General features: G+C 42.5%; 1 protein-coding gene across 2 annotated transcripts in view; it reads left to right on the forward strand.

Annotated features, from left to right (window-relative positions):
* LNX1 (ligand of numb-protein X 1) overlaps positions 1-23,280 on the forward strand; it is a 293,661-nt gene that overhangs the window by 20,956 nt on the left and 249,425 nt on the right. For both annotated transcript variants that reach the window (XM_077477486.1, XM_077477487.1), the window contains exon 2: positions 6,321-6,772. In XM_077477486.1, the coding sequence (XP_077333612.1) occupies positions 6,378-6,772 (395 nt within the window). In that variant the 5' untranslated portion in view covers positions 6,321-6,377. The remainder of the gene's footprint in view (positions 1-6,320; positions 6,773-23,280) is intronic.

A 23,280-nucleotide genomic window follows, 5' to 3' on the forward strand; every position in this document is an offset into this window, starting at 1 on the left:
ATATGTCAGTGGAGGGAGAAGAGCCGGAGAGGGGACAAGAAATCAGAAGAGACGCTGGAGCTGTCTTAAATTATTTAAAATACCTGTGTACTGTTTTTTGTTAAAGGGGGCTTCGAGGTTCCGATAAACCCCCCCCGCCTGCAGACCCCGACAACCAACAGCCAGGGTTTTTTGGAGGATGCCCTTGTCCTCATCAACATGGGGACAAGGTGCTTTAGGGCACCCATCCCCATATTGAGAGCATGCGGCCTGGTATGGTTCAGGAGGGTGGGGGTGCTTGCTCGTCCCCACCCCCTTTACTGACCTGCTGGGCTGCGTGCTCAAATAAGGGTCTGGTATGGATTTTCGGCAAGGGGGTTCCCCTTAAAATTCATGCCAGACCAAAGGGCCTGGTATGGTCTTGGAGGGGGAACCCAAGCCATTTTTTTTTTTTCGTGGAGTTCCCCTTCAAGATTATCAGAGCACAAGTGGCATGCCAAAGGTCGATAATTTAAGATGGCGATCTGACTTTTATCCGACTTCAGTGATATTCAATGGGCTGAAGTAGGATCAAAGTCGGACAAAAGTAGTGCAGGGAGCATTTTCAAAGTCGGATCGACTTGTGTCAGACCAGTTAAGATGGCTCTCATAGGGAAACATTGATTTTCAAACGTCATGCATGTGTCAGAACGTTTATTGTACAAGTGTTAACCCGGCCTTAATGAGACCTTGACAGAGACTGGCCAGTGGCAGCACAGTTTTACATTGGCAAGAACAAGGACAACAAAGCAAACTACTGGTCAATTTCTATCTGCCAGTCAAAATAAGCCTTTTATCATTTGATGAAAGAACATGTGTTGTTGCTAAAGCTATCTGAAAATTTTTTCAAACTGAAATTATTTAGATTGGAGTGCTGCTGCTGTATGTAAGCCAAGCTAGTGTACACTGATGCTGCATATTTTAGCGTAATTTAAAATATTTTTGTCTTTAATGTTGCCTTCAAAGCCTAATAAGAAGACCTTCTCCATGTTTTTTATTATATTTTAAATGTTTGCATTAGTAAATGTCCCCCCCTGGCAGTGCCAAGCTTTCCATGCCTTTTTCGTTGTTTCCCTATTAGCCCTAAAAATGGTTAGAATTTAAGAAAAAAAAATCACTGCTATAGACTTCAGTATGTTTCCCCTCCCAATTAGGGTTTGCTAAATTTCAAACAATATTCAACCAATCCTTGTTGAACCCAACATGGGTATATTGGCCCAAAGCTATTAGTAACTATTAGGCCTCATACACACTGCAGCTAAAAACACCCATTATACAAGCATTTGATTTTTTTTCTGCCCCTAAATGCCCCTCTATGTTAGCATATGGACATATAGGTATTCAGAGCCAGGAGCGTTTAGGTGCCGAAATCTGAATGCACCAATATCACATTCAGGAATGGAGAATTTGGGCACAAAAAAAACCAACATGCCTAAACGCGCTAATGTACCTATATGCTAGGCGAAACTAGAGCTTGAACATTTAGTAATTTCAATGACCAGAATTAATTAATATTCTGGTCAATTGAAATTAATGAATGCCCACACCCTTGACGCACCTAAGCGCACTTAAACGCCTTTGAAAAACACGGCTGAGTCTGAGTCTGATTAAGAATCATCAGAAATAATGAAACTGAAACTGCAGAACATTTGAAGCGGAAGTTCCAAGAAACAACCTTAACATAAAAAAAAAACAGCCTTGACATGAAAATATTGTGCCTTGGAACCAATTTTCCAATGCACTTAGTCACATTTAGGCATTTTTGGGAGATTTTCTGCTCTAAATCTCAGCTCTAAAAACTCCCAACAAGACAAATCCCAGTCATTTCAATGGCCCCTGTTCACATCTGAGCATTCTGTCACCATAAGCAAAATGCCCATCGCTAAAAAAAAGTACATGGGCTTCATTACAGGTGTTTCTACTGCTTTTCATTGGGGACTTGTCAACTTCAAAATGCCTGTACAAAAACACTGCAAAAACGCCAGAAAAAACTCCTGAAAAACAGCAACGCCTAGATGTGAATGGAGTCTTAGATGGGCCAGTGATGTCACCATGTCTCATTGCCACATGCTGGGAAAGTTGGGTGCTCAAAATTCAACAATTGTTTAATACAGGTGATGCTGGGCCATTTAAGCAAACCTTAGTATAAAAACATCCTAAGCCAAAGGCCCTAAACAGGGATGATCATACTCCTTGACATAGAACACAGAACCACATGATAGGTGTATGGGAAGAGAACACTGAATAATTAAAAAAATGAAAGAAATTGACTTGAAATGTCAGATAACATGCAAGTAACATTGTCAATAACTATACCTCAAATCCATGATTTGACTGTCCAAAAACTGCAAAAATATCACTAGTTGCATTTAGCTTTTGCATTTAAATGTCCCTGTTTTATATAAATAAGATTACATTTTTATTTTGTCTATTCTGTTCTGTTCCAAGCTATCCATTTATAAAACAAGGTTACTGACATATTTTCAAGTCATATCTATACCTAATTGGCCTGATAATGATTTTGACAGTCAGGCCAAAGGGATTTATAGACTTATTGGCCAATCCATTTGGGGGTCAGTAATCATAAAAAGGTTGAGAGCCCCTAGTCTAGGAATTTGTTCATATAGTCTCTACTGAAGGGGAAGACCATGTAAACTCAACCACCTAGGTCATCCTACGTGGGAGAGTACCTGGGCAATTTTGTAATTTTCTTTTTCCCCCCCCAAAGCTTTATTTGAAAGCTTTATCATTTATAACATGGACTAGTTAGTGTTTTACCAATTTTCAAGAAAAATAAATAGCAAAATGGTGTACCTACCATGCTCAGCTGCAGGCACCTGGGAAAATGTTATAAATGAATGATTTAAAACAAAGTATTTTTATCAGACATACATACTGTAAGCACATGCAATCAGTACTAGCTCTTGTCTGCAACAAGGAGTTAATTGGAGAAGGCATTGCCTTTGCTTTTTCTCAGACACATTCCCACACTACTGTACTGGCGAAATCTTTTTTGAGATATGAGATACGTTTGTCTTCCACTCACTGAAAGTCTCTTGTGTGTCTGGACTGGAAGAGAATTGCTTACGCCCAGTATCTTGCCATTCAGCCTAGTACATTAGAAATGTACTAGAAACTTTGCATGACTGTGTTTAAGAGAGGAAGGTAATGGAAGGTTGATGTGTTAGTGTGATATGTTTCTTCAAGTGGCCCATTCAAAATGAAAGATGGAAGGCAGCATGCATTGTTGGCACCTGAATTTGATTTGGTTTCAGAGTCTTGCAATATCCTGTACAGCAGCACTCATACTGTAAAAGGGAGGGAACACTAGGGATCAATCATGTGTACTGTAAATGCGCTGGCAAGGAACATGCTGGCAGGAGGTGAAAACAAACTGACAGAGGGGTCAGCTGCTGCTGCTCAATCATTGCCTACACACATGGCATGACCTAGCTTTATTGTGTGTGTGTATATATAAACCCAAGAAAAAATATACTATATATTACAGCTTACTCGTCCTTAGATGTGGTGGCTGCATTCATTTTCTTTTTTCGGGCTAAGTGCATTATCTGCAATGCAGAAAAATACATGTTTATCTTGCCATAAATTGTGTCCTTGTAGCTTCCTGTGCACTGAACTGAAACATCAAACAATGTTTTCAGCCTTCTCAGCTATCTTCTGTGACATCACAACCCCTCCTTCCTATGTAATGGAGTTGAGAGAGAAGGAGGGATTTGTAGTCCAAATAAAAAGCTTAGCATGAAAACTCAGCTCTTCCGTAGCTACAGTACAGCAGGGGTTCCTGTGAATATCTGCTGGAGGGAAACGCATTTAAAGACAATCAGAGGCTGCCAGCTCCCGCAGATAATCAGAGCCTCTCCTCATGCAGCGATCAAAGTGATTGGGCACAGGCAGTCTGCTTCCAGGGCAGATCACTCACATGTAATTCCTGCAGGAGCCAGCAGCCTCCCATTGCTTTCAATTGGCCTGCTTCCTGCAGCTAATCTCAGGAACCCCTGCTGGGATTCTCTAATTTAATTAATGTGCGGGTACATTCACAGATGTGAATGCACCTTTAAAGTGGTACAAAGGGTAGATAGTTTCTATACAGTAAGGTAAAAAAAAACTTCTGGAAGCAGCCCCCTTAAAAATACTTACCTAAGCCAGTTTTGAATCCAGCGCTGTGCATGAGAGTAGAGGCTCTCTTGGCTCTCTTTCTCCTCGTTGGTTCAGATACAGCAGCAGGAGCCATTCAGTCAGTGAGGAGGGGAGCGGGGCTGAGATGCACTCTGTGTCTTATGAACACAAGGCACCGGCTCGGCAGCAAGCATGCACAAGTGCCCCCATAAAAAGCTGCTTGCTGTGGGGGCAATTGGTGGGAGGAGAAGCTAGGAGCACCAACGGGAGAGCCGAGAAGAGGAGGATCAGGGCTGCTCTGTACAAATCTATTGCACAGAGCAGGTAAGTACATCAAAGTCAAGTGGCGACCCATCCCAAACATGTCCCCAACCCAATTTATGTCCCAAGCCATAGTTTAAAAAACATTGCAGCAGAGAAAGGTCAAGTCACCAGCTTGGCATCACTTTGTGGTAGAATTGTGTAAATGTCAGGAATGAATAGGCAGAAATATAACTCAACTGGCAGGAAAATGAGGGTCCCATATATACATTACAGCATTTCAACATCTTTGTCATTGATAACAAATAGAACAACCTTACAAAGGGTTCCCTGTTGTCTATTTTGTGAATTTAACCACTATGTACCACGGATGGATTAACCTGTGTGTTGGAGGACTTCATATATGTTCCCCAAAGCTTTTTACACTGTGAGCGGTTCCCTGGTCTCTTTGGAATCTTGTATGGTCCAGGAGATGGCTGCTTCAGTTGTGTAGTGATGCTATATTTTTTGTACAAAGTCACAAGGTCACTTTTTTTTTTCCATTCATTATAAAATTCATATATGCACCTGTGCAAATGTTTTAGATCATTGCAATGATAGCATTTTTAATCTTTTGTCATTTATATTCAGGAACAGAAATTAAGGGATTTTGGGGAGCAGATGGCAGTGGAATTTTAAATGCAAATAAATGATGAAATATGTTGCTCTTGCATCCTGTACATGCAAAATGTCAGAACTTTTGGAAATACTCAGCTGTCATATTCTACTGCTGCTGGAAAATATGATCTGTTACTCAGGAGAGAAGTATTGATTATGTCATTGAAGGAATGATGATGATAGTCGAGAAATATGCCAGGATATTTTAATTCCCATCTAATGTTACAGGCTCCTGTCAATAACCATAACCTTTACATTTTCGCTCAGATGCTCTGTCTTTTAGGAAATTCTTCCCTGGTATTAGGAGTTGGAAATTTGCTTCTAAGGATTTTTATGTTCTTTATTTCTTATCCGTATTATGAAGCACTTGGTTTAGATGTTGTTTCCTCTTTAGTGAAGATCCCTCTGGTGATTATTACTCTCTTTCTGTTTGCTGAAATGGGAGCAATCCATTATTCTAACTCTTTCTATGACATACAGGGTGAATCCTATACTGAATAAAATGGACGTCTCTGGCCTTTGCTAGCTTCTGTACTGGTATATACTGTATGTAACTCCTAAGTGATTTGTTGCAGTAGGATATAGTGTAAGAACGTCAACATAAAAATACAACGTGGATATACTGAATGGGCAGCTGTCGTCTTTCATTACATTTTCTGAAATGACATATAATTAAGCTTTGAAATGCTGTACATTGCAACAAACAACATTCCCCTGCAGTGGCTATACTGAATGGTATATTGTGATAGCAAATTAAATATACAATGCCAATAGCCTAAGGTTGCTGCTGGTGCTGCTGTGGTTCTGGATGTCATGGACTAGTAATATAACACCCTGTACAGACCACAAACCTGAAATAAGTCATGAAACGATATTGTACAATTTTGAAGATCTGTGAATGCCCAGTTATCTCGTTGTGTGTGAGTGTGTGCATTTGTGTGTGTGTGTACAGTATATATGTATACCATTAAGGTTTGATTTTTTTTAGCCAGTAGCTTATCTAGTTCCATTCTAAGAATGGAAATAGGGAATGAGCATGCATATCTGTGATAGGCAAATGGGAAAAAATATTTAGACTTTTAATTACCACCCATTGTCTCTGGGCAATCTTAGGACCACAGCATTTTTTTAACACACTGCATTCCACCTGCAGGTGAACTTTTATTATGGGTATAATATTGTGTTTCTCCTTCTCTTGTCTTATTTCTCTTGTTTTATAACACATCGATCTTCTATTCTTATTGCAGTGGTAGCTTTGCCAGTCGTCCTTTTTGGAATATAATACCTTCAATTGGACATCAGCCATGGAATTCTGTGATGGAATTGAAGTATTGGATAATGCCCTTCCTCAGTCACTATGTACTGGATGTGGACAGCAACATTCCACAGAGGAAAACCATTTTTACACATACACCGAAGAAGTGGATGATGATCTAACTTGCCACATTTGTCTTCACGCACTGGTAGAACCTCTGGACACCCCTTGTGGTCACACATTCTGCACCCTCTGCCTCACAAACTTCCTTATACATGAGAATTTCTGTCCTATGGATAGGAAACACGTCATGCTACAGTCCTGTAAAAAGTCCACCGTTCTAGTAAGGAACTTGCTGGATAAACTTTTGGTTGTTTGCCCCTTTAAGGAATATTGTAATGATGTTCTTCAAAGATGTGACCTTGAGGATCACTTCCTGAACAGGTAAGTTGTATCCCGCTGGCAAGTGATCACTGTATTCTAAAGTTTGTATGGAATTGAACAGGATGTTAACAAGTTTGATTAATTAATTTGGAGTTATTGGGCCACCCTAGTACTCTCAGACCCTTAAACTCTTATGCCACATACACATGATCGTACACACGATGTTGGATGTGAGCCTGTTGATGGTAAGTCTGTGTGTATGCTCCATCAGACATATGTTGTCGGACTTTCCACCAACAAATGTTGGCTAGCATGCTCTCAAATTTTCCACAAACAAATGTGTGTTGTCGGACTTTCCGATTGTGTGTACACAAGTCCGTCGGACAAAAGTCCAAAGTACAAACACACATGTCCGGAAGCAAGGTCTTGTAAACTAGCGTTTGTAATGGAGAATTAACATTCGTGACGTGGCAAATTATGAAATCTCCAAATGCAGCGAACATTTTTTTTCTTCTTTAATGGGATAATAATGAAGTTGCCCTTCTGGTGATATTAATGTGAAACTAATTTTCAATGGCTTTTTTTATTCTAGTGATATCAAGAATAATATTATTATTAGTTTTTTTTTGTTTTTTTGATTTGTGCAAGTTACCACAACACCATTATCCCGTAGTTTTTAAGAGCAAAGATACAACTATGTTGGTGTCCCTTGTCAATTTTCCATTGTATTTTTAAAATGTAACTGCCTACTCCCAAACTGTCATTTGAAGTAAAACACATAGCCGAGTATTATTCTCCACAATTTCTTAGTGCATTAAAAAAAGAAAACAAATAAAATTAGACATGCTATCTGCCAATAGAACTTAACCAAAAAGTGCATTCTTTGCATCCAAAAATGGTCCTAATGTAAGGAAGAACTTTGATGGGGACCCTGATATAAAAACGTAATTTGATGTAAGGGGGACCCTGATTAAATGGGGACTCTAATGGGGTCTCTAAAGTAAGGGAGGCTCTCATCAGGATGTGACCCTTGTACTAAAAAGTTTGGGGACCCCTGATCTAAATGAATACAGGTATTGGCTAACATGGATAAACATGCACTAATTACCCTAAGCAGCCACTTAAATTGTGTAGTTTATTTTCTCAATGCAAATAGGAACTAAAACTTTAGATTGGTTACAGTGAGAATCTTTTTTGTTCTTTTTCACCATATTTTGGAAATTAGCTACAGGGTATCATGTATCACAAAAGTGAATTTCTAGAAAAAGCTTCTAAATACTGTTAACAAAAAAATTTGAAATAATTGTTTCCTGGAGCTCAGCATGTACTTTCCTGTGTAAAACACACAAGCATGTCGGAAGTAGGATCACTTTTTTGTGAGCGATTTCATAATATTACCTTTATCTTATTTATGGTTGTAATTACCTCTCATATAAGCAGACTCCTGGGAAATGTAAAATAAGCTGCTTCCTTACAGTCAGTTTATTTGTGTTTATTGCATGTTCATTACCGACAGGATGAGAGCCTGCCAAACAGATAATGCAGCAGTGTGTATACTTGTAGTAAGGATTAGTTGTGAAGAGAAAGGATAGTGCTCACTAAATCCTTGTACTACAGAGGGATCTATGTGCGGTTTGCATGTGGTTACATTAGCGTGCTATGCAACACCTGCTTCTTGTTGGGTACAGATTCTACAATGCTGCATCTATTTTACTTCAAAAGTACTTAAGACAGAGAAAAACTTTTTTCAGCAGTAATGCTCAATAGGAATTACAATGGGATCCCATTTGATGTACCGGATGGTTTCTGTGTGATTTTTTTTTTTTTTTGGGATAAATGTACCGTATATCTGTCTGAATAATGCCTGCATATTACTCGTTTCTCTCTTTATAATTATATATCTGTTATACAAGTGGGGGATTCTGGTATTGGCATAACTATAAAAGAAGAACCCCTATTGCAAACCCATTATATGGCCCACTCTGCAAATTGTGCATTTATTGTAGCAAGAAATTCTAGTACCAAATTGAATTGTAGCAATTGAGCAAACTGTTAAATTCTGTAATATAATAACAATAATAGTATTAAGATTTGTAAATATTTATATTATCCTTGAATATTTGACAATTTGATAAATGCTATTGCTGCCTAGATTGTGCATCATGCATCCACATTTGTCTGGCCCCTCTGTTCTGGTGGGCCCCATAGCCATCACATGACCTGCCATGGCTGTAGAACACCCTCTTTGCCCGTAGAGCCAGTTAGGCTCAAATTCTCTTTATGTCCTATTCTCAAACCATTATAAGAAAATACATTTCCATATAAAATCTAACTTACTCTATGTGCATGTTATTTTGCTCAGTAACAAAAATGGGATTCTTTTTTTTAAGGTGTGATGTTTACATATAGGGCTTGACTTACTAAACTATGAAGTTCACTTCAGGAAGCATGTTCAGGAAAATTGTAAAAAAATCTATTCCTCAGCATATGACTGGATTTTTAAGTGACTTAATCCCTATTTCACAGTGGGGTTGATTTACTAAAGGGGTGGTAAATAGTCAGTTAGCTTACTGAAGCTTTGTTCACATGACTACTCAGTCATACTCAATCAAAATTCTTGTTTTCCTTTTTGTCTTATACATAATAGGGTATTTAATGTGAACATTTATTCACCAAACCAAGTGAACATTGGCTGGGTGAACACATTCTAACTATGTCTATGGATACATGCAGGACAAAGAGAGAGAAATATTAAAGGCTCCGTTTTTGAAAGATTGCATTTTAGGAGACTGAAAAAGTGTGCTGTGGAGTAGAGAGATCAAAGTTGATGTCGTCAGTATAGAGATGGTTTTGAAAGCCATGTAAGGTTATCAACTGATGAAGGGAAAACTGTAGATAGAGAAAAGGGAGTCAGACAACAGATTGTGGGGTTCCCTATAGAAAAAGGAGGGGAAGGCGCTAGAGTTATAGGTGATGTTAAAGGAGCACTTGGATATATTGGAGGGGAAACCAAGTAGGAACAGAGTCTTGGAGGCCAAGAAAATTAAGATTTTTCAGAAGGAGCGAGTGGTTTACTGTGTCGAAGGCAGCAGAAAGATCTAACACTAAGGCCCCTTTCACAATTGTGCAACTTGTCCTGTGACTTGGGACTGCAAAGTTGCATAACAAGTCCTACCCCATGGTTTCCAAAGAGTACCATTCATATCTGTTCGACTTCAAAGTAGTCCCTGCACTATTTTGGTCCAACTTTGCATCCGTAGACCTCAAGATTACACAAGCATTGCTTTAAGTCACGGCAAAATTGAGAAACTTTCATGTCAAACAAGTGGGAAAGGGGCCTTAGAGAACTGAGTAATGGACATTGGTTTCAACAGTTAGTAAGTCATTAGTGAGTTTTTAACCAGGGCCGTTTCTGAGAAATGTTGTGGGCAAAAGTGAGATTGGAGGTAAATGGGAGAAAGGAGATGGATCTTAGGTTGTTCAAACTGGTGGAGTCCGAAGAAGGCTTTTTAAGGTTTATCTAAATTGCGGCCACATCAGTTTTTTATACTTCCTTTTATTCGGCTGCTCTACTCAGTCACTGGAATAAGAGAAAAGACCCCAAGTCAACTTTATTAATTGTAGCTTAGGGCTGAAGACTCTCTCCCTGGGCTCATGTGACATTTCTGGGTGTTGAGGGGCCAATCACCATGCATCTGTACTGTCACATGGGAGGTAAAATAGAGAGTCACGTGATTCCCTACAATCAGAAATACTGTATTTTTTCTTCACTTCTGGCAGTGGAACAGAGTAGTGGGGAAGTGATTAGAAAGTAGACAAAAGCAGTTGGTGGAATGCCATTAAAGGACAGCTTACCATTTAGTAATGTTGTCACTTAAAGTTCCCCACACCCTAATTCCCCGGATTCATACTTCTCTGGATGGCTGGGGGTCACAATGAGTACAATTGGGGTCTAGGTGGTGGCTGAAGAGTGAAGAACTTGGATTGATGTACTGTAAGTTTCCATATCTTATATCCGGAGGGTAGGGACGTGGAAAATCACTGTAGTATTGCTGCTTCAGGTGCTCCCCTCTGCAGACTGACCATAGGGAGACACTCACTTAACACCATCGTCATTTGGAGAATGTCTTGTTTTGTTTTGTTTTTGTTTTTGTTTTTTTAATGAATACGAGGCAATATTTTATTGGATGAAGTAGATTGTGATGTCATCCATCCCTCCACCTCATTTCTTCTAGGCAGTGAGACAGCATATCATAGTGATGGGCCTATAGAAATGTGTGGGGGAGCCCAAGGTATAAGCAAACTCTGCTACATCCTGGAAATATTGAAGCTGTACCTGTTATAACAGCCATAAAATTGTGTATTACCGCTGCTGCAGGTATATGGACCTTCAGGTACACCATTTAAAGATTATTTATAGATGGATTATTATAATTACTGCACAGAGATATGGTTACAATAACACTGTTAAAATAGCAAAAATGTAAAATATTTTAATTGTTGCAAAAGAATTGCTAGTCATACAAGCATTGTCATAAATGCAATCATAGTTCTTACTGGCAATTAATACTTGGTCGGTGTCAAATGTTCCTTTATAAACATACAAGCTGCTTTCATCTTATTGAATGTGACCCAATGGCATCATTGTGAATTGTATGCCAGTGCCACTGTTGGTATGCTCACTGAATGTAGGGCCTTTAATGGATCAGAATGATCAGCAGAGATGCATTTGGAAGCAGCAAACTATTCATCTTTAAAAATAAAAAATAAACAAATTTTCCTACAGTGTTTTTGGTAGAACATGAGGGTGGGAGGGGATACTATTTATGTTACAGGGAGCAATCAGCTACATCTGGTATGGTGGTACCAGCTCCTTGTTTAAATTAACAGGGTGTTTTGGGAAAAAAATGCCCAAACCTGTAATCTGGTAATACTGGTGCAGCACCCTCTACCAAGGTAAGTACTAGCATAGGATGTTTGGAGGGAAACTGTCAGCACAGGTACATTTAGGCAGGCCTATGCTTTGAGCTAGGCCTGTCTGTTTTGATGTGGGGGCAGGGAGTGGTTAGTATAGCAGTGGGTGTGACCACCTGTGCTTCAGTGCTGAGGTGACTCCCCTGCTTCCAGAGAGAATGTTCTGGAAAAGGGGGCAGGGCCTGGAACTGGAGTGCCAAGCAGCTCATGTGGGAGCCCTGACCAATCCTCAACTGGAATTGGCAGGGGGTGGGCCGCCTATATAAGCTGAGGTAACAGGCCACTGGGAGAAGTTGTCGGCAGAGAGAAGTGAAGAATGTGAGTGCTAGACAGCAGCAGGAGGGCACCCCCATCTGTGGAGGGGTGCGCCGATTGCAGGAGGAGGCTTGGGAGAGCTGTGAGGGAACTTCACCTTTACACAGTCATTGGTGAAGTCCTTGTCATTGATGGGGAATTCCTGGAGCAAAGGGGCAGGATAAGCTGTTGGAATGTAGGGTTCGGTTAAGTTCTTCACCATGGACTCTGAGCTGAGAAAGGTCAGTGAGTGTACCACAGTGGAATGTTGGATGTGGAGACATGCCAGGGAGTCTGTGAGGGAACTTCACCTTTACACGGTCATTGGTGAAGTCCTCATCATTACACAGTCATTGATGAGGAGTCCTGGATCAGAGGAGAGACTGTGGGGAATAGTGTCAAATCGATGTGGCCTGGGGACGCAGGATTTGCAAGTTGGGCTAGCTGGGAACAGTAGTCCATTGTTCAGCATATGCTTTTAAACTACTAGGCCTCCGGGGAGAGGTACTGCAGGCTTCTGGCCTAGTAGCAACAGCCAATCAGAGTGAGCATTAGAGACTATTCAGAGTGGGTTCTTTTGCATACGGAAGAAGATGTGACAAGAAATTAATGTGCTACAGCATAAGTTTGTGCAGGAGGAGAGGATTTCTGGAAACTTCATCCTTACACGGTCATGGGTGAAGTCTTCATATTTACACGGTCATTGATGAGGAATTTCTGGGAGCAATAGTCTGCAGGACTTACGCAGAGGAGGAGCAATAGTCTGCTTGGTGATGCAGGGAAGAGACGGTAGCTGTTATATATGCGCATCATTCCTTCAGGCTCAAACAATGTTCTAATCTATAAACATCTGTAAATATGATGGCGAAGTATTTTGATCTATGGGCATCTCATATACAACTTTCCCCCAACCAAGTTATATCTCCCAATAAATAGAAACAAAACAAAGCAAATGACTGTTTATTGTCTCTGAGGTGATATATGAAGGTCTGGCAGCAGGGTTATATGGTGAATGTTTGTTACTAGTGACAACTACACCGCTACACTGGCATTTACCAGAATGCAAGGTATGTTTGTAAGCTTTGTACGCTGACAAGCGCACCTAGGATTTTAGTAGCCTGCATATATTCTAAGCTTGAGTCCCATAGCAGGACTTGGGTACCCATTTATTTATATAATTATTCCACTAAGCTTGGCAGTTTGGTTGTGTGTATGACAATAAACAGGCATGGATTATATTTCAGTAATGGCTTTTACTTCCAGTTTAACCATGGTAGCCATGGTGATCCAGGTGCTTTAGTCTCTTGCAAGATCCTCTGGTTGTAAATTAAATGAATTATTGTTACCTCTTGGTTTGTTTACAACAACCGACAATAAAATGTCCAGTGTTAGGCAGTTTGGGTACAGCAAGGCTGTTTCTGCATTTTAGGTGCGCTGTTATTGACTTCTAATAGACCGTGCTTTTTCTGAATGTTTATAAAAGATGCAGCATGCAGGACATGCAATTTAATAGAAGTCAATGTGCTTAATTCCCAGGAGACAATCGGCCCATAACTCATTTACCAGCCTGTCCCTGAAGCCTATCATGGAATCTCAAAAGTCTTACATTTGATGATAAAAGTACGGTAGTTGTCAGATTGAAAACATTCCAATACTAGGTCCTTCTCACCAATACAATAAAGTCTGTTGTTTATGTGGAACAAAAAGATACAGTATAATAAATATCTGTCTTCTAACAATAGCACCATGATCATACCAGACCATTCTACCATTTAAATTGCCCAACAGTGCCATGCACACACAATGATAGCAGCATTACCGCCAACACATTAACAAGTGGGGAGCATAATATGTTACGGCACTTAACAATATTGCATTGTCGTGATGCAAAAGTCAGATAGGATTTTTTTTAATCTCGTGTTTGCAGGTATTCAGAGAAACCTGTATCATTGTTTCTGTTGTACCTTCGAGCCAATTCCCTCTGCTCCAGTTTCAGATTGCTTAAGACTTGTCCTGTATTTTTCATATTCATGTTATGTTGTCATATCACACCCATGGCAACAACTAAGTAGTTACTGTATCATCTGATTATCATTTAACATCTATGAATAACCTTAAGTGGATATTTCATTACAGGTTTTCCAGAGCAGATGTAGCATGTTTTATAAAGGTGTTGAATCTTGGTTGCATAGAATTGTTTCGGTGCGTAGCTATTATCTATGATAGTATCATTGTGATATTGTTACTTTAATCCTATCAATTAGAATAAGGCTTAGGTTGTGAGTAGATCCATACCCAATCTCTACAATATAATATACTGTACAGTATATGTTAATGTATTTTCCAAAGTATTTCTTTTTTTCTTCCACTAAAATGATCCTTGATGATTGATCCTCCTATTAAGGTCCTTTTTCAGGCTCTTCCTGTTATGGGGTGACAACAATTTCCCAGTTGTGCTCTTGTGTTACACTGTTGCATGTTCCTTCAATAGAGACAGCATGCAGCTATGATGACCACAACATGTAGGGACATTGCAGAGTTGCCACCATAATGTGTATTTGATGCTAGAGTGCGTGCATGTAGACAGTTGCTAAAAAAGACTGGAGAAGAACAGCAGAACTAACGTGCAAAAAGAAGATAATTAAAGTTGTATTAAATATTCATTCATTCAGTATTAGGTCAGTAACTGACTTTGTTTTTAGGGAATGATTTTTATGAGTATTAAGAGATGTTCTAAAGATTTACCAAAAGAACGCAACTAACCATTTGTTATGTAATTTCAACCTAAAAATGTTATACAGCTTAAATAAACAACATTTATATTAGTGTTGTGCCCTTTTTTTTTGTTCCTAATTGGATCTCTAACACCTATAGGTTGCTTGAATTGAGCCACATTTCTTATTGTTTATTGTGGCTTAATGCTGTATTTAAATCTAAAACATTGGTGTGTGGAGATATCGGGGGTTTATTTACTAAAGTCCCTTGTTACCTCCTCTCATGCTCGCCTTCAAGACTTCTCCAGAGCCTCTCCCATCCTCTGGAACTCCCTGCCCCAGTCTGTCCGCTCAGCCCCTACCCTGTCCACCTTTTAAGAGTTCCCTGAAAACTCATTTATTCAGGGAAGCCAATCCCACACCCACTTAACTGTCCCTGAGCCGCCCCCATCAAATCATTCTCTGCATATATTACCTTTTGTACCACCACCCCCTCCCTTTAGAATGTAAGCTCTATGAGCAGGGCCCTCCTGTACCTTTTGTATTGTACTGTAATTGTGTTGTCTCCCCTATATATTGCAAAGCGCTGCGTAAACTGTTGGCATTATATAAATCGTTAATAATAATAATAAAGGCAAATCCACTTTTCACTGCAAGTGCACTTGGAAGAGCAGTTGCTGTAGATCTGAGGGGGACATGCAAGGGAAATAAAAAAATAGCATTTTTGCTTGCACATGATTGGATAATAAAATCAGCAGAGCTTCACCTCATTTTAGATCTTCCCCTCAGATCTAAAGCGACTGCACTTCCAAGTGCACTTGTAGTGCAAAGTGGATTTGCCTTTAGTAAATCAACCCCATTGCAGCCTTTGTCCTGACAAATTGTGAGACTTAAAAGACAGGTCCACTTTTAATAAAAAGTGCTATTTCACCCTCCTTGCCTTAACTAATGCCGCGTACACACGGTCGAACTGTTTGACGTACTTAGTCCGTTGAAACACATTTCAGCGGACAATCCGCTCGTGTGTGGGCTTCAGCGGACTTTTTCAGCGTGCAGTCCGGAGTGCTAAGAATTTCGGATTTTCCAAAAATCTGTCCGTCGTACTTTGGTTTCAGCGGACAATACGGTCGTCAGTATGCTAGTTCGACGGACTAAGAATGGCGCATGCCCAGAAAGGATTTACACGGCGGAAGGGTGCTTTGCTGTGTCTTGGACTTCCTATTTCTTTTTTTTAAATCAGAAAATAACTTTTATTTCGCTTGTTGCACAGTACAAAATATACACCAGACAGTGCAGAGAGAGACATAAGGAAACAAAAGCAAAACATTGATTACAACAACGTAAGATGCAGTGAGAGAATAATCAAGTCCCAGAAAGAATAATTGCACAACCCATTCCCTTACATTTGTGCGTTTAATCCCTTTCGGTACATACTCTCGTTATTCCCAGGTTCTTATTACAACGTACCATTATTCTGTCCACTGACTCTCCCCGTCATTCCTTATACACCAAACTATCCACTGTGCAACAATTCCAATATCATGTATCTTAGATAGAAAAAAAACCATATCAACTAATATGTCAAAAACAACATTACATTCAAAGTAACCCTTTGCAGTACTTTTAGTTTCCTGTGTACACATTCTAGATAAGAACAGCATAATAAAGTGGTATTCCAATGTTCCCTCCTCCAATAGCAGAAATGCCTTGTTTTCGTACGGCTCACCCTCTGTCCCTATCAGTAGCCTTTGGGCAATCGTGCTCCGAGTGTCTATCCCAGAATCAGTCTATCTTTGATAAGTTGGTAGGGGACCAACCCCGGAACCTCCAGCCATGCTTGCCACATTAAATAAAATTTTTGTGGGACTTTCCTATGCTGGTATGTTAATTTTTCTTTAATTAATAAGTTGCTCACACTGTCCACCCATTGCCCCCTGGTAGGCACCCTTGGGGTAATCCACCGTTGGGCAATCAGTTTACGTGCCTCATAGAGCAATCTGAGGACTGCGGTGCGTGTGTGTGAAGTCAGCGTGTCATCTTCCAGGGCACCCAGCAGACAGACGGCCGGATCCATTGGGATGGTCACACTATATACTGTAGAAATCATAACTGTAACCTCCTTCCAGAATCTAAAAAGCTTGGGGCACTTCCACAGCATATGAAGAAGATCACCATGGTCTGTCTCACACTTTGGGCACAGGGGGGAATCTCTGATGCCCCATGAGTGGAGTCTCTTGGGTGTCCTATAGGCCCTATGTAACAGGTATAATTGTGACAATTTGTGGGACGCTGACAGTGAGACCAAAGGGGTCGCCGCTAGACACAATTCCCATTTTTCCCCGTCAATGGGGCCAAGATCTGCCTCCCACCCCTGTCTACATGGCAGCTTAGCAGGGTCCTGTATTCGTGTAAGGAGTATACTGTAGCAGCTCGAGATCATCCCCTTCCTGTCCTCCTTCATAAGGATGGATTGAAGAATAACGTGATCTGCAGGCCGCAGCACAGTGGACCTTGCCTGTATTTGCAACGCATGGCGCAGCTGTAGGTATTTAAAGAAATTGTTGTGCGGAACCCCAAATTCTGTTTGAATATCAGAGAACAACTTAAATATATGACCTGCATACAGCTGGGAGACATACTTAATATCCGCCCTTTCCCAGTTGCCGAAGCCTGTCAGTTTCTGAAGTTCTTTGAATTGTTTTTTGCGCCATACAGGCGTGTCGGGTAAGTACCCCCGTAATCCGAGTGTCTTTTTGACATACGGCCACAGAGTATTCAACAGTTGCACAGTGGGGGCCTTTGAATCTAGGTGCGGGTAACCCGCCTCCAACCTCGTAAGTGCAGTTTCGCTGTCCCCCGTAATGTCTAACAGTTTACGGATAGGGTCGGTCAGGTCTGTCAAACCCCACCCCCCTAGCTGTTGCAGTTGGGATGCTAAAAAGTAAGTCCTGGGATGCGGGACCGCCATCCCACCTTCTTCCTTATTGTACTGGAGGGTAGATGACTTAATCCTAGCTGCTTTTTTCCGCCAAATCAACTCCCGAAATTGCGACTCAATTTTTTCAAACCATCTCCTAGGGATCCACACCGGGGAATTATGGAATATATATAGTAATTGCGGAGCCCAAATCATTTTAATTAAGTTAATTCTCCCGGCAATCGACAGAGGTAGTTTGCACCAGGCCGTGCATTTTTTCCTAAAGTTGCCAAGAAGGGGGGCCAAGTTGCGCGCAATATAGTGGGAAGGGTCCGGGGTCACCTGCACCCCCAAATACTTAAATTCAGTCACTATCTGGACCATCGCTGCACAACCAGGGAGAGGGACGAGTAAGGGGTCCAAGGGCATCAGCACTGACTTATCCCAGTTGATGGCAAAACCTGACAATTCCCCAAAGGCCTTAATAAGGCCCATAACTGCCTGCAAAGATCCCTGCGTGTCCCCTAGGTACAGCAGGGTGTCGTCAGCGTACAGGGACACCACATCCGTACCCAAAGATCTTTGGAACCCAATTATATCTTTGTCCCCGCGTATCCTAGCTGCCAGTGGCTCCAGAGCTAGAGCAAACAACAGGGGTGATAGAGGGCACCCCTGCCGAGTGCCCCTGTACAATGAAAACTGCTCCGACAAGTCCCCATTCACCCTAAGTCTCGCTGTGGGCCTAGCATATAGCAACCGAACCCATTTAATAAAAGTGTCTCCCAGTCCCATACACCGCAGCACTTGCCACAGATAAGGCCACTCAACACTGTCGAAGGCCTTAGCTGCGTCAAGGGAGAAAATTGCTCTGTTGCCAGTGTTATCTGTTGGGATTTGCAGGTTCAAAAAGAGCCTCCTAATATTTTGCGCTGTGGATCTAGAAGGGATAAATCCGGATTGGTCTTTATGCACTAATTTATGTATCACCTTGGCCAGTCTGTTCGCCAATACCCTCGCCAGCAGCTTAAAATCCGCTGTCAGCAAGGATATAGGCCTATACGAGCCCGGGGATCTAGCCTCCTTGCCTGGTTTCAACAAGACCACAATAATTGCCTCATTCATGGAACTCGGCAGAGACCCTCGCTCAAGAGCCTCAGTATAAACTTTCAAAAGGGTGGGGAGTAAAGTACAGGGGTACCGTTTATAAAATTCAGACGGAAGGCCATCCATCCCTGGCGATTTGTTATTTTGGGAGTGTGACAGAGCCACACCCAGTTCCTCCTCCGCATTGAGCATGGCAGTGTCTTCCAATGACAGGGCCGGGAGTTCGCTTCTATTTAGAAAGTCCCCAATCTCCCCCTCCGTGGGTCCCACTTTAGATGTATACAGGTCCGCATAGAAATCTTTAAAAACACGAACAATGTCTGAGGTGGAAGAATATTCAATCCCCTGGTCGTCGCAGATAGCCGAAATGGTGGAAGACGACTGTTGCGCTCGCGCCATAACCGCCAGCATATGTCCAGTCGCCTCACCCTCCTCAAAGTGTGTCTGTCGCAGAAAAAAGCGCTTATTTTCAGCCAGCTGCAACGCCAGTTGCCTAGACATGGATTGTGCTCCCAACCATGCCCTTTTTGTGTCGTCTGTGGGATTGGCAATATACCTGTCTTCTGTTTCGGAGACCACTCCGCGCACCGTCACCTCCCAAGCTTTAGTGTCTGTTTTGATTCGGTTGATAATTTGTATGCATTGCCCCCTTGTGTAAGCCTTCAAGGCATCCCACACCACCCCCAGATTCGTAGTGTCAACATTATCCAATAGGAAGGTTTTAATCGCGTCCCGGAGTGGATCTGGCTCCGGGAACAGCGTAAGCCAGAAGGGGTTAAGCTTCCAAATCGTGCACCCAACCATATCAGGAAAAGATACCCGGATGCGGAGCGAGGAGTGGTCAGAAAGGTGTCTGTCAGCTTAGTCCGAGTCCGTAATATGTGGCAACATCCTGTCATTACCCAGGCCCAGGTCTATTCTAGAGAGGCCTCCATAGGAGGCCGAGTGGCAAGAATACTTTTTAAGGTTCGGGTTCCTGCTACGCCATACGTCGGTCAGCCCCAATTCCTACAATACCCTGACAAAAGGAGTACAACCCGCTGCGCCTGGCTCCACGTTACTGGGTATGGGGAACTTGTCTTTGGTATGACTCAAATAGTTGTTGAAGTCTCCCACTGCCAGTAGTGGAACCTCCTGATATTGTGCCATAAATTTTGCCAGGCTCCCGAGAACCCCGCCGAGTACGGCGGAGGCACATAAATATTAGCCAGGATGCAGGTTAACCTATGGACCTTGCACAGTAAAAAAATATATCTGCCACCTGGGTCAATCTGTACCTGAGAGCATTGAAACCGGACCCCTTTACGTACAAGCACGCTTACCCCCCTGGAGTATGAGGAGTACGTGGAGTGGTACTGAACATCATACATACGCGGACTCAGGCTAGGGGGGGGATCAGCCGCAAAATGCGTTTCCTGCAGACACACAACACTTGCATTCATTGATTTTAAATGGCGTAATACAGCTATTTTTTTCACCGGAAAAGTGAGGACATTTAGCTCAACCGCCATTGGGGCCTACCACAAATAATGTCAGGATAACATACAAAACTCGGTACGACCCCACCTCCAAAAAGGACATGGCATTGCACCAAGGAAGAGTTACAGTTAACAGAGCATCAAAATTACCCAGTTTGCAAGTAAATATCCGTACATAGGCAAACATCATGACTACTATGAGCAGAGGAGTGGAAGAGTCAAAAAAGGAACAGTAGAAACCTTGGAACACTTTGCGATTGTAGATGACAGACTGCAAGCTCAGTTCTATGTGTGGGACCAACAGGGCCCCCAGCCACTTGGGCTGCGTAACAAACAAACCCCCTGCGTCTGCGGAGGGGGGGGGAAGGCAGAGGAAACTCCCATGAAACCCACAGGTTAGTTCAACTAGGAGCTTCACATCAACGGCACCTGAAGAGTGCGCCGTGTCGCGTAGGGTGTATCGTGACAGTTGGTCTCCCTTTGCCGCCTTACTCCTATTGTAGGACAGAGATCAGACATGTAATAAAAAAAAAGGGGGGGATAAAAAATAGTTCAAACAGAACGAGCCCGTAAATGGCCATTGCAGAATTAGAGGTAGTTACTTCAAGACAGTTAGCGGCGTCCAGGTCCCCGGGCCTTCTCCTCAGGCCGGGGCATTGTGTTGCACTCGGTTAGCTTTGAGGGCCCTATCTTCTCTGTCCAACCATTGAGCTGCGTTGGTAGGCCGATCAAAGAAATTGGTTTCTCCCAGAGCAACAACTCTGAGGCGCGCTGGGTAAAGCATGGCATAAGGAAGGTTAAGCTCCCGCAGTCTTTTCTTTACATCAATAAACTTTGCACGTTGCTTCTGCAGCTCAGCTGAAAAATCTGGGTACAAGGAAACTTTAGCATTGTCAATAGCCAGTGTGCCTCCCATGGTTCTGGCCTTGGATAGTATAGCATCCCTGTCCTTGTAATTCAACAGTTTAAAGAGGAAAGCCCTAGGATGATTGCCAGGTGGCAGGGGCCTGGACGGGACTCTGTGCGCGCGTTCAACCGCAAAGAGTGGAGAAAAGGCCTCTTTGCCAAATACTGTAAGCAGCCAATTCTCAATAAATGCAACCGGGTCTTTGCCTTCAGCCCGCTCCGGGATGCCTATTGCACGGATGTTGTTTCGTCTCATGCGATTTTCAAGGTCGTCTAGGCGAGACGCATGCTGTGCAGTAAGGTGACAGTTGTATTGCAAGTCTCTTTGCATAGGGGGGATATCATCCTCTATAGCACTCACTCTGCCTTCAATGGCTGCCGTGCGTTCCCGCAGCATTTGCATGTCCTGCCGCACATAAGAAATCTCAGCTTTCACACCTTTCACTTCAGTAGCAAGTGCTGAGATAGACATGTTGCAAGCGGTTACAGCGGAGAAAATGTCCCTGAGAGTGGGTTCTGTGCCATCAGATGGAGAGGGAAGGGAAGTAGGCCCCACCAAGCCGCCCCGTGGTTTACTCACAGCGTTCCAGGCTGGGGACAATCCCTCTGCATCCTCCAGCGGGACCGTGTCATCTGCAGCCGAGTGATCGCTCATGGCATCCCCAGCACCTGAGGGGGGAGAGGGCATCCCTTTCGAGGCTTTACCTCCATAAAGAAGCTTCTGGGCAGCCTCCCTGTATTGATCCCTGGAGGAGCGCTGTGGCAAGGCGCCATCTTGGGAGAGTTCGGCCTGCATGCTCCGGGAGTCTTTACCGCTTCTGGACATGGATGTAAGCGTCCCGGATCCCCTCGGGACGTGTCGCCGCCTCTGCGGTATCGTGGCGGTCACAGCGGGGCTCGCTCCGGAGCGTGTCCTCAAATATACCGGATAAGTGTCAGGATTTTCGGCGGAGCAGGAGAGAAGTGCGACCATCTACATGCGCCGCTAAGCCACGCCCCGGACTTCCTATTTCTAGTCCCGTCGTACGTGCTGTACACGTCATCGCGCAAGCTTTCGACGGACTGTTTGTGTATCCGTGTTTGGTCAAGTCTGTTCAGTGGAAGCTATGACGGATTGTCCGTCGGATTGTATGACGGACTAAGTACGCCATACAATCCGCTCGTGTGTACGCGGCATTAGAAACCTCCCACCATGCTGCTTACCTAACTCCAGCAAGACAGCCACATCATTCTCTGCTGCTTGCAGAACTTCTTTACACAATAGGTTCTTCTTGGATCAAGGTAAACTAAGGTTTTTTTTAAAACAATTAAAAAAATATGGACTCCTAAGCATCTAAAAATGTGACAATCCCTTCACAAAAGAAGATTTAAACCCAATAAGCTTTAACATGGTAATAAACATGGTAATAACGTAATTTGCACTATTAATCTGCAGCTGTTATTAAAATAATACATGGTGATCTGACCATGAAGGTCCTTGTTCAGGCACTTCCTTTTGTGTCATGACCATGCTCTGTCTCTCAGTCTCTCAGTTGTGCTCCTGCATTTTTACCCTACAGACTACAAGCAGCTGTTGCAACACATTACAGCATGGTCCACTGTTCCTTTAGGAAACCATCCTGTGAAATGTCATGCAGCCGTGGCTGGTATGCATGTTGTCAGAATGTGGCTACAATAAGGCTGCAGGAAATCTGCAACACCGTAACACAAAAAAAGAAGAAAAACTGTATTTTATTGTTAAAAAATCCATTTTGTTTATACTATTCAGTGCTTTAGCAGCATGCAGGCCAGGCTGCATGCTCAAATGCTGAAATAGGGATCTAGTATGGGTTTTGGGGGGCTCACACTTTTTTCTTATCTTTTTACAGGGGGTTCCCCCTTAAAATTCATGCCAGACCTGTAGGATCCCTCCAAAAACAAAAAAAGGCAAAAGATAACTCCCTATAAATACATATTCTTGAATAAAAGGGGACCCCATGCATCCCTGACATCCATACTAGACCCTCATCAAGGATAAAGGTCTGGTATGGATGAAGGGAATTCCTGGCTGCTTTGTTTACAAACAGAAGTAACATAAGTTCAGGCTGCAGGAGCTCGGGGGCAGTGCTTTGAAATTCATGGCATAAAAAAGCGGTCCTTTTTATCGAATGTCTTTAACAAACTGAAGCTGGCCATAGATGG

Source organism: Lithobates pipiens, unplaced genomic scaffold, assembly GCF_037356315.1.
Source record: "Lithobates pipiens isolate NorthernLeopardFrog02 unplaced genomic scaffold, aLitPip1_a1.2 Scaffold_13, whole genome shotgun sequence".
Classification (NCBI taxonomy): Eukaryota; Metazoa; Chordata; class Amphibia; order Anura; family Ranidae; genus Lithobates; species Lithobates pipiens.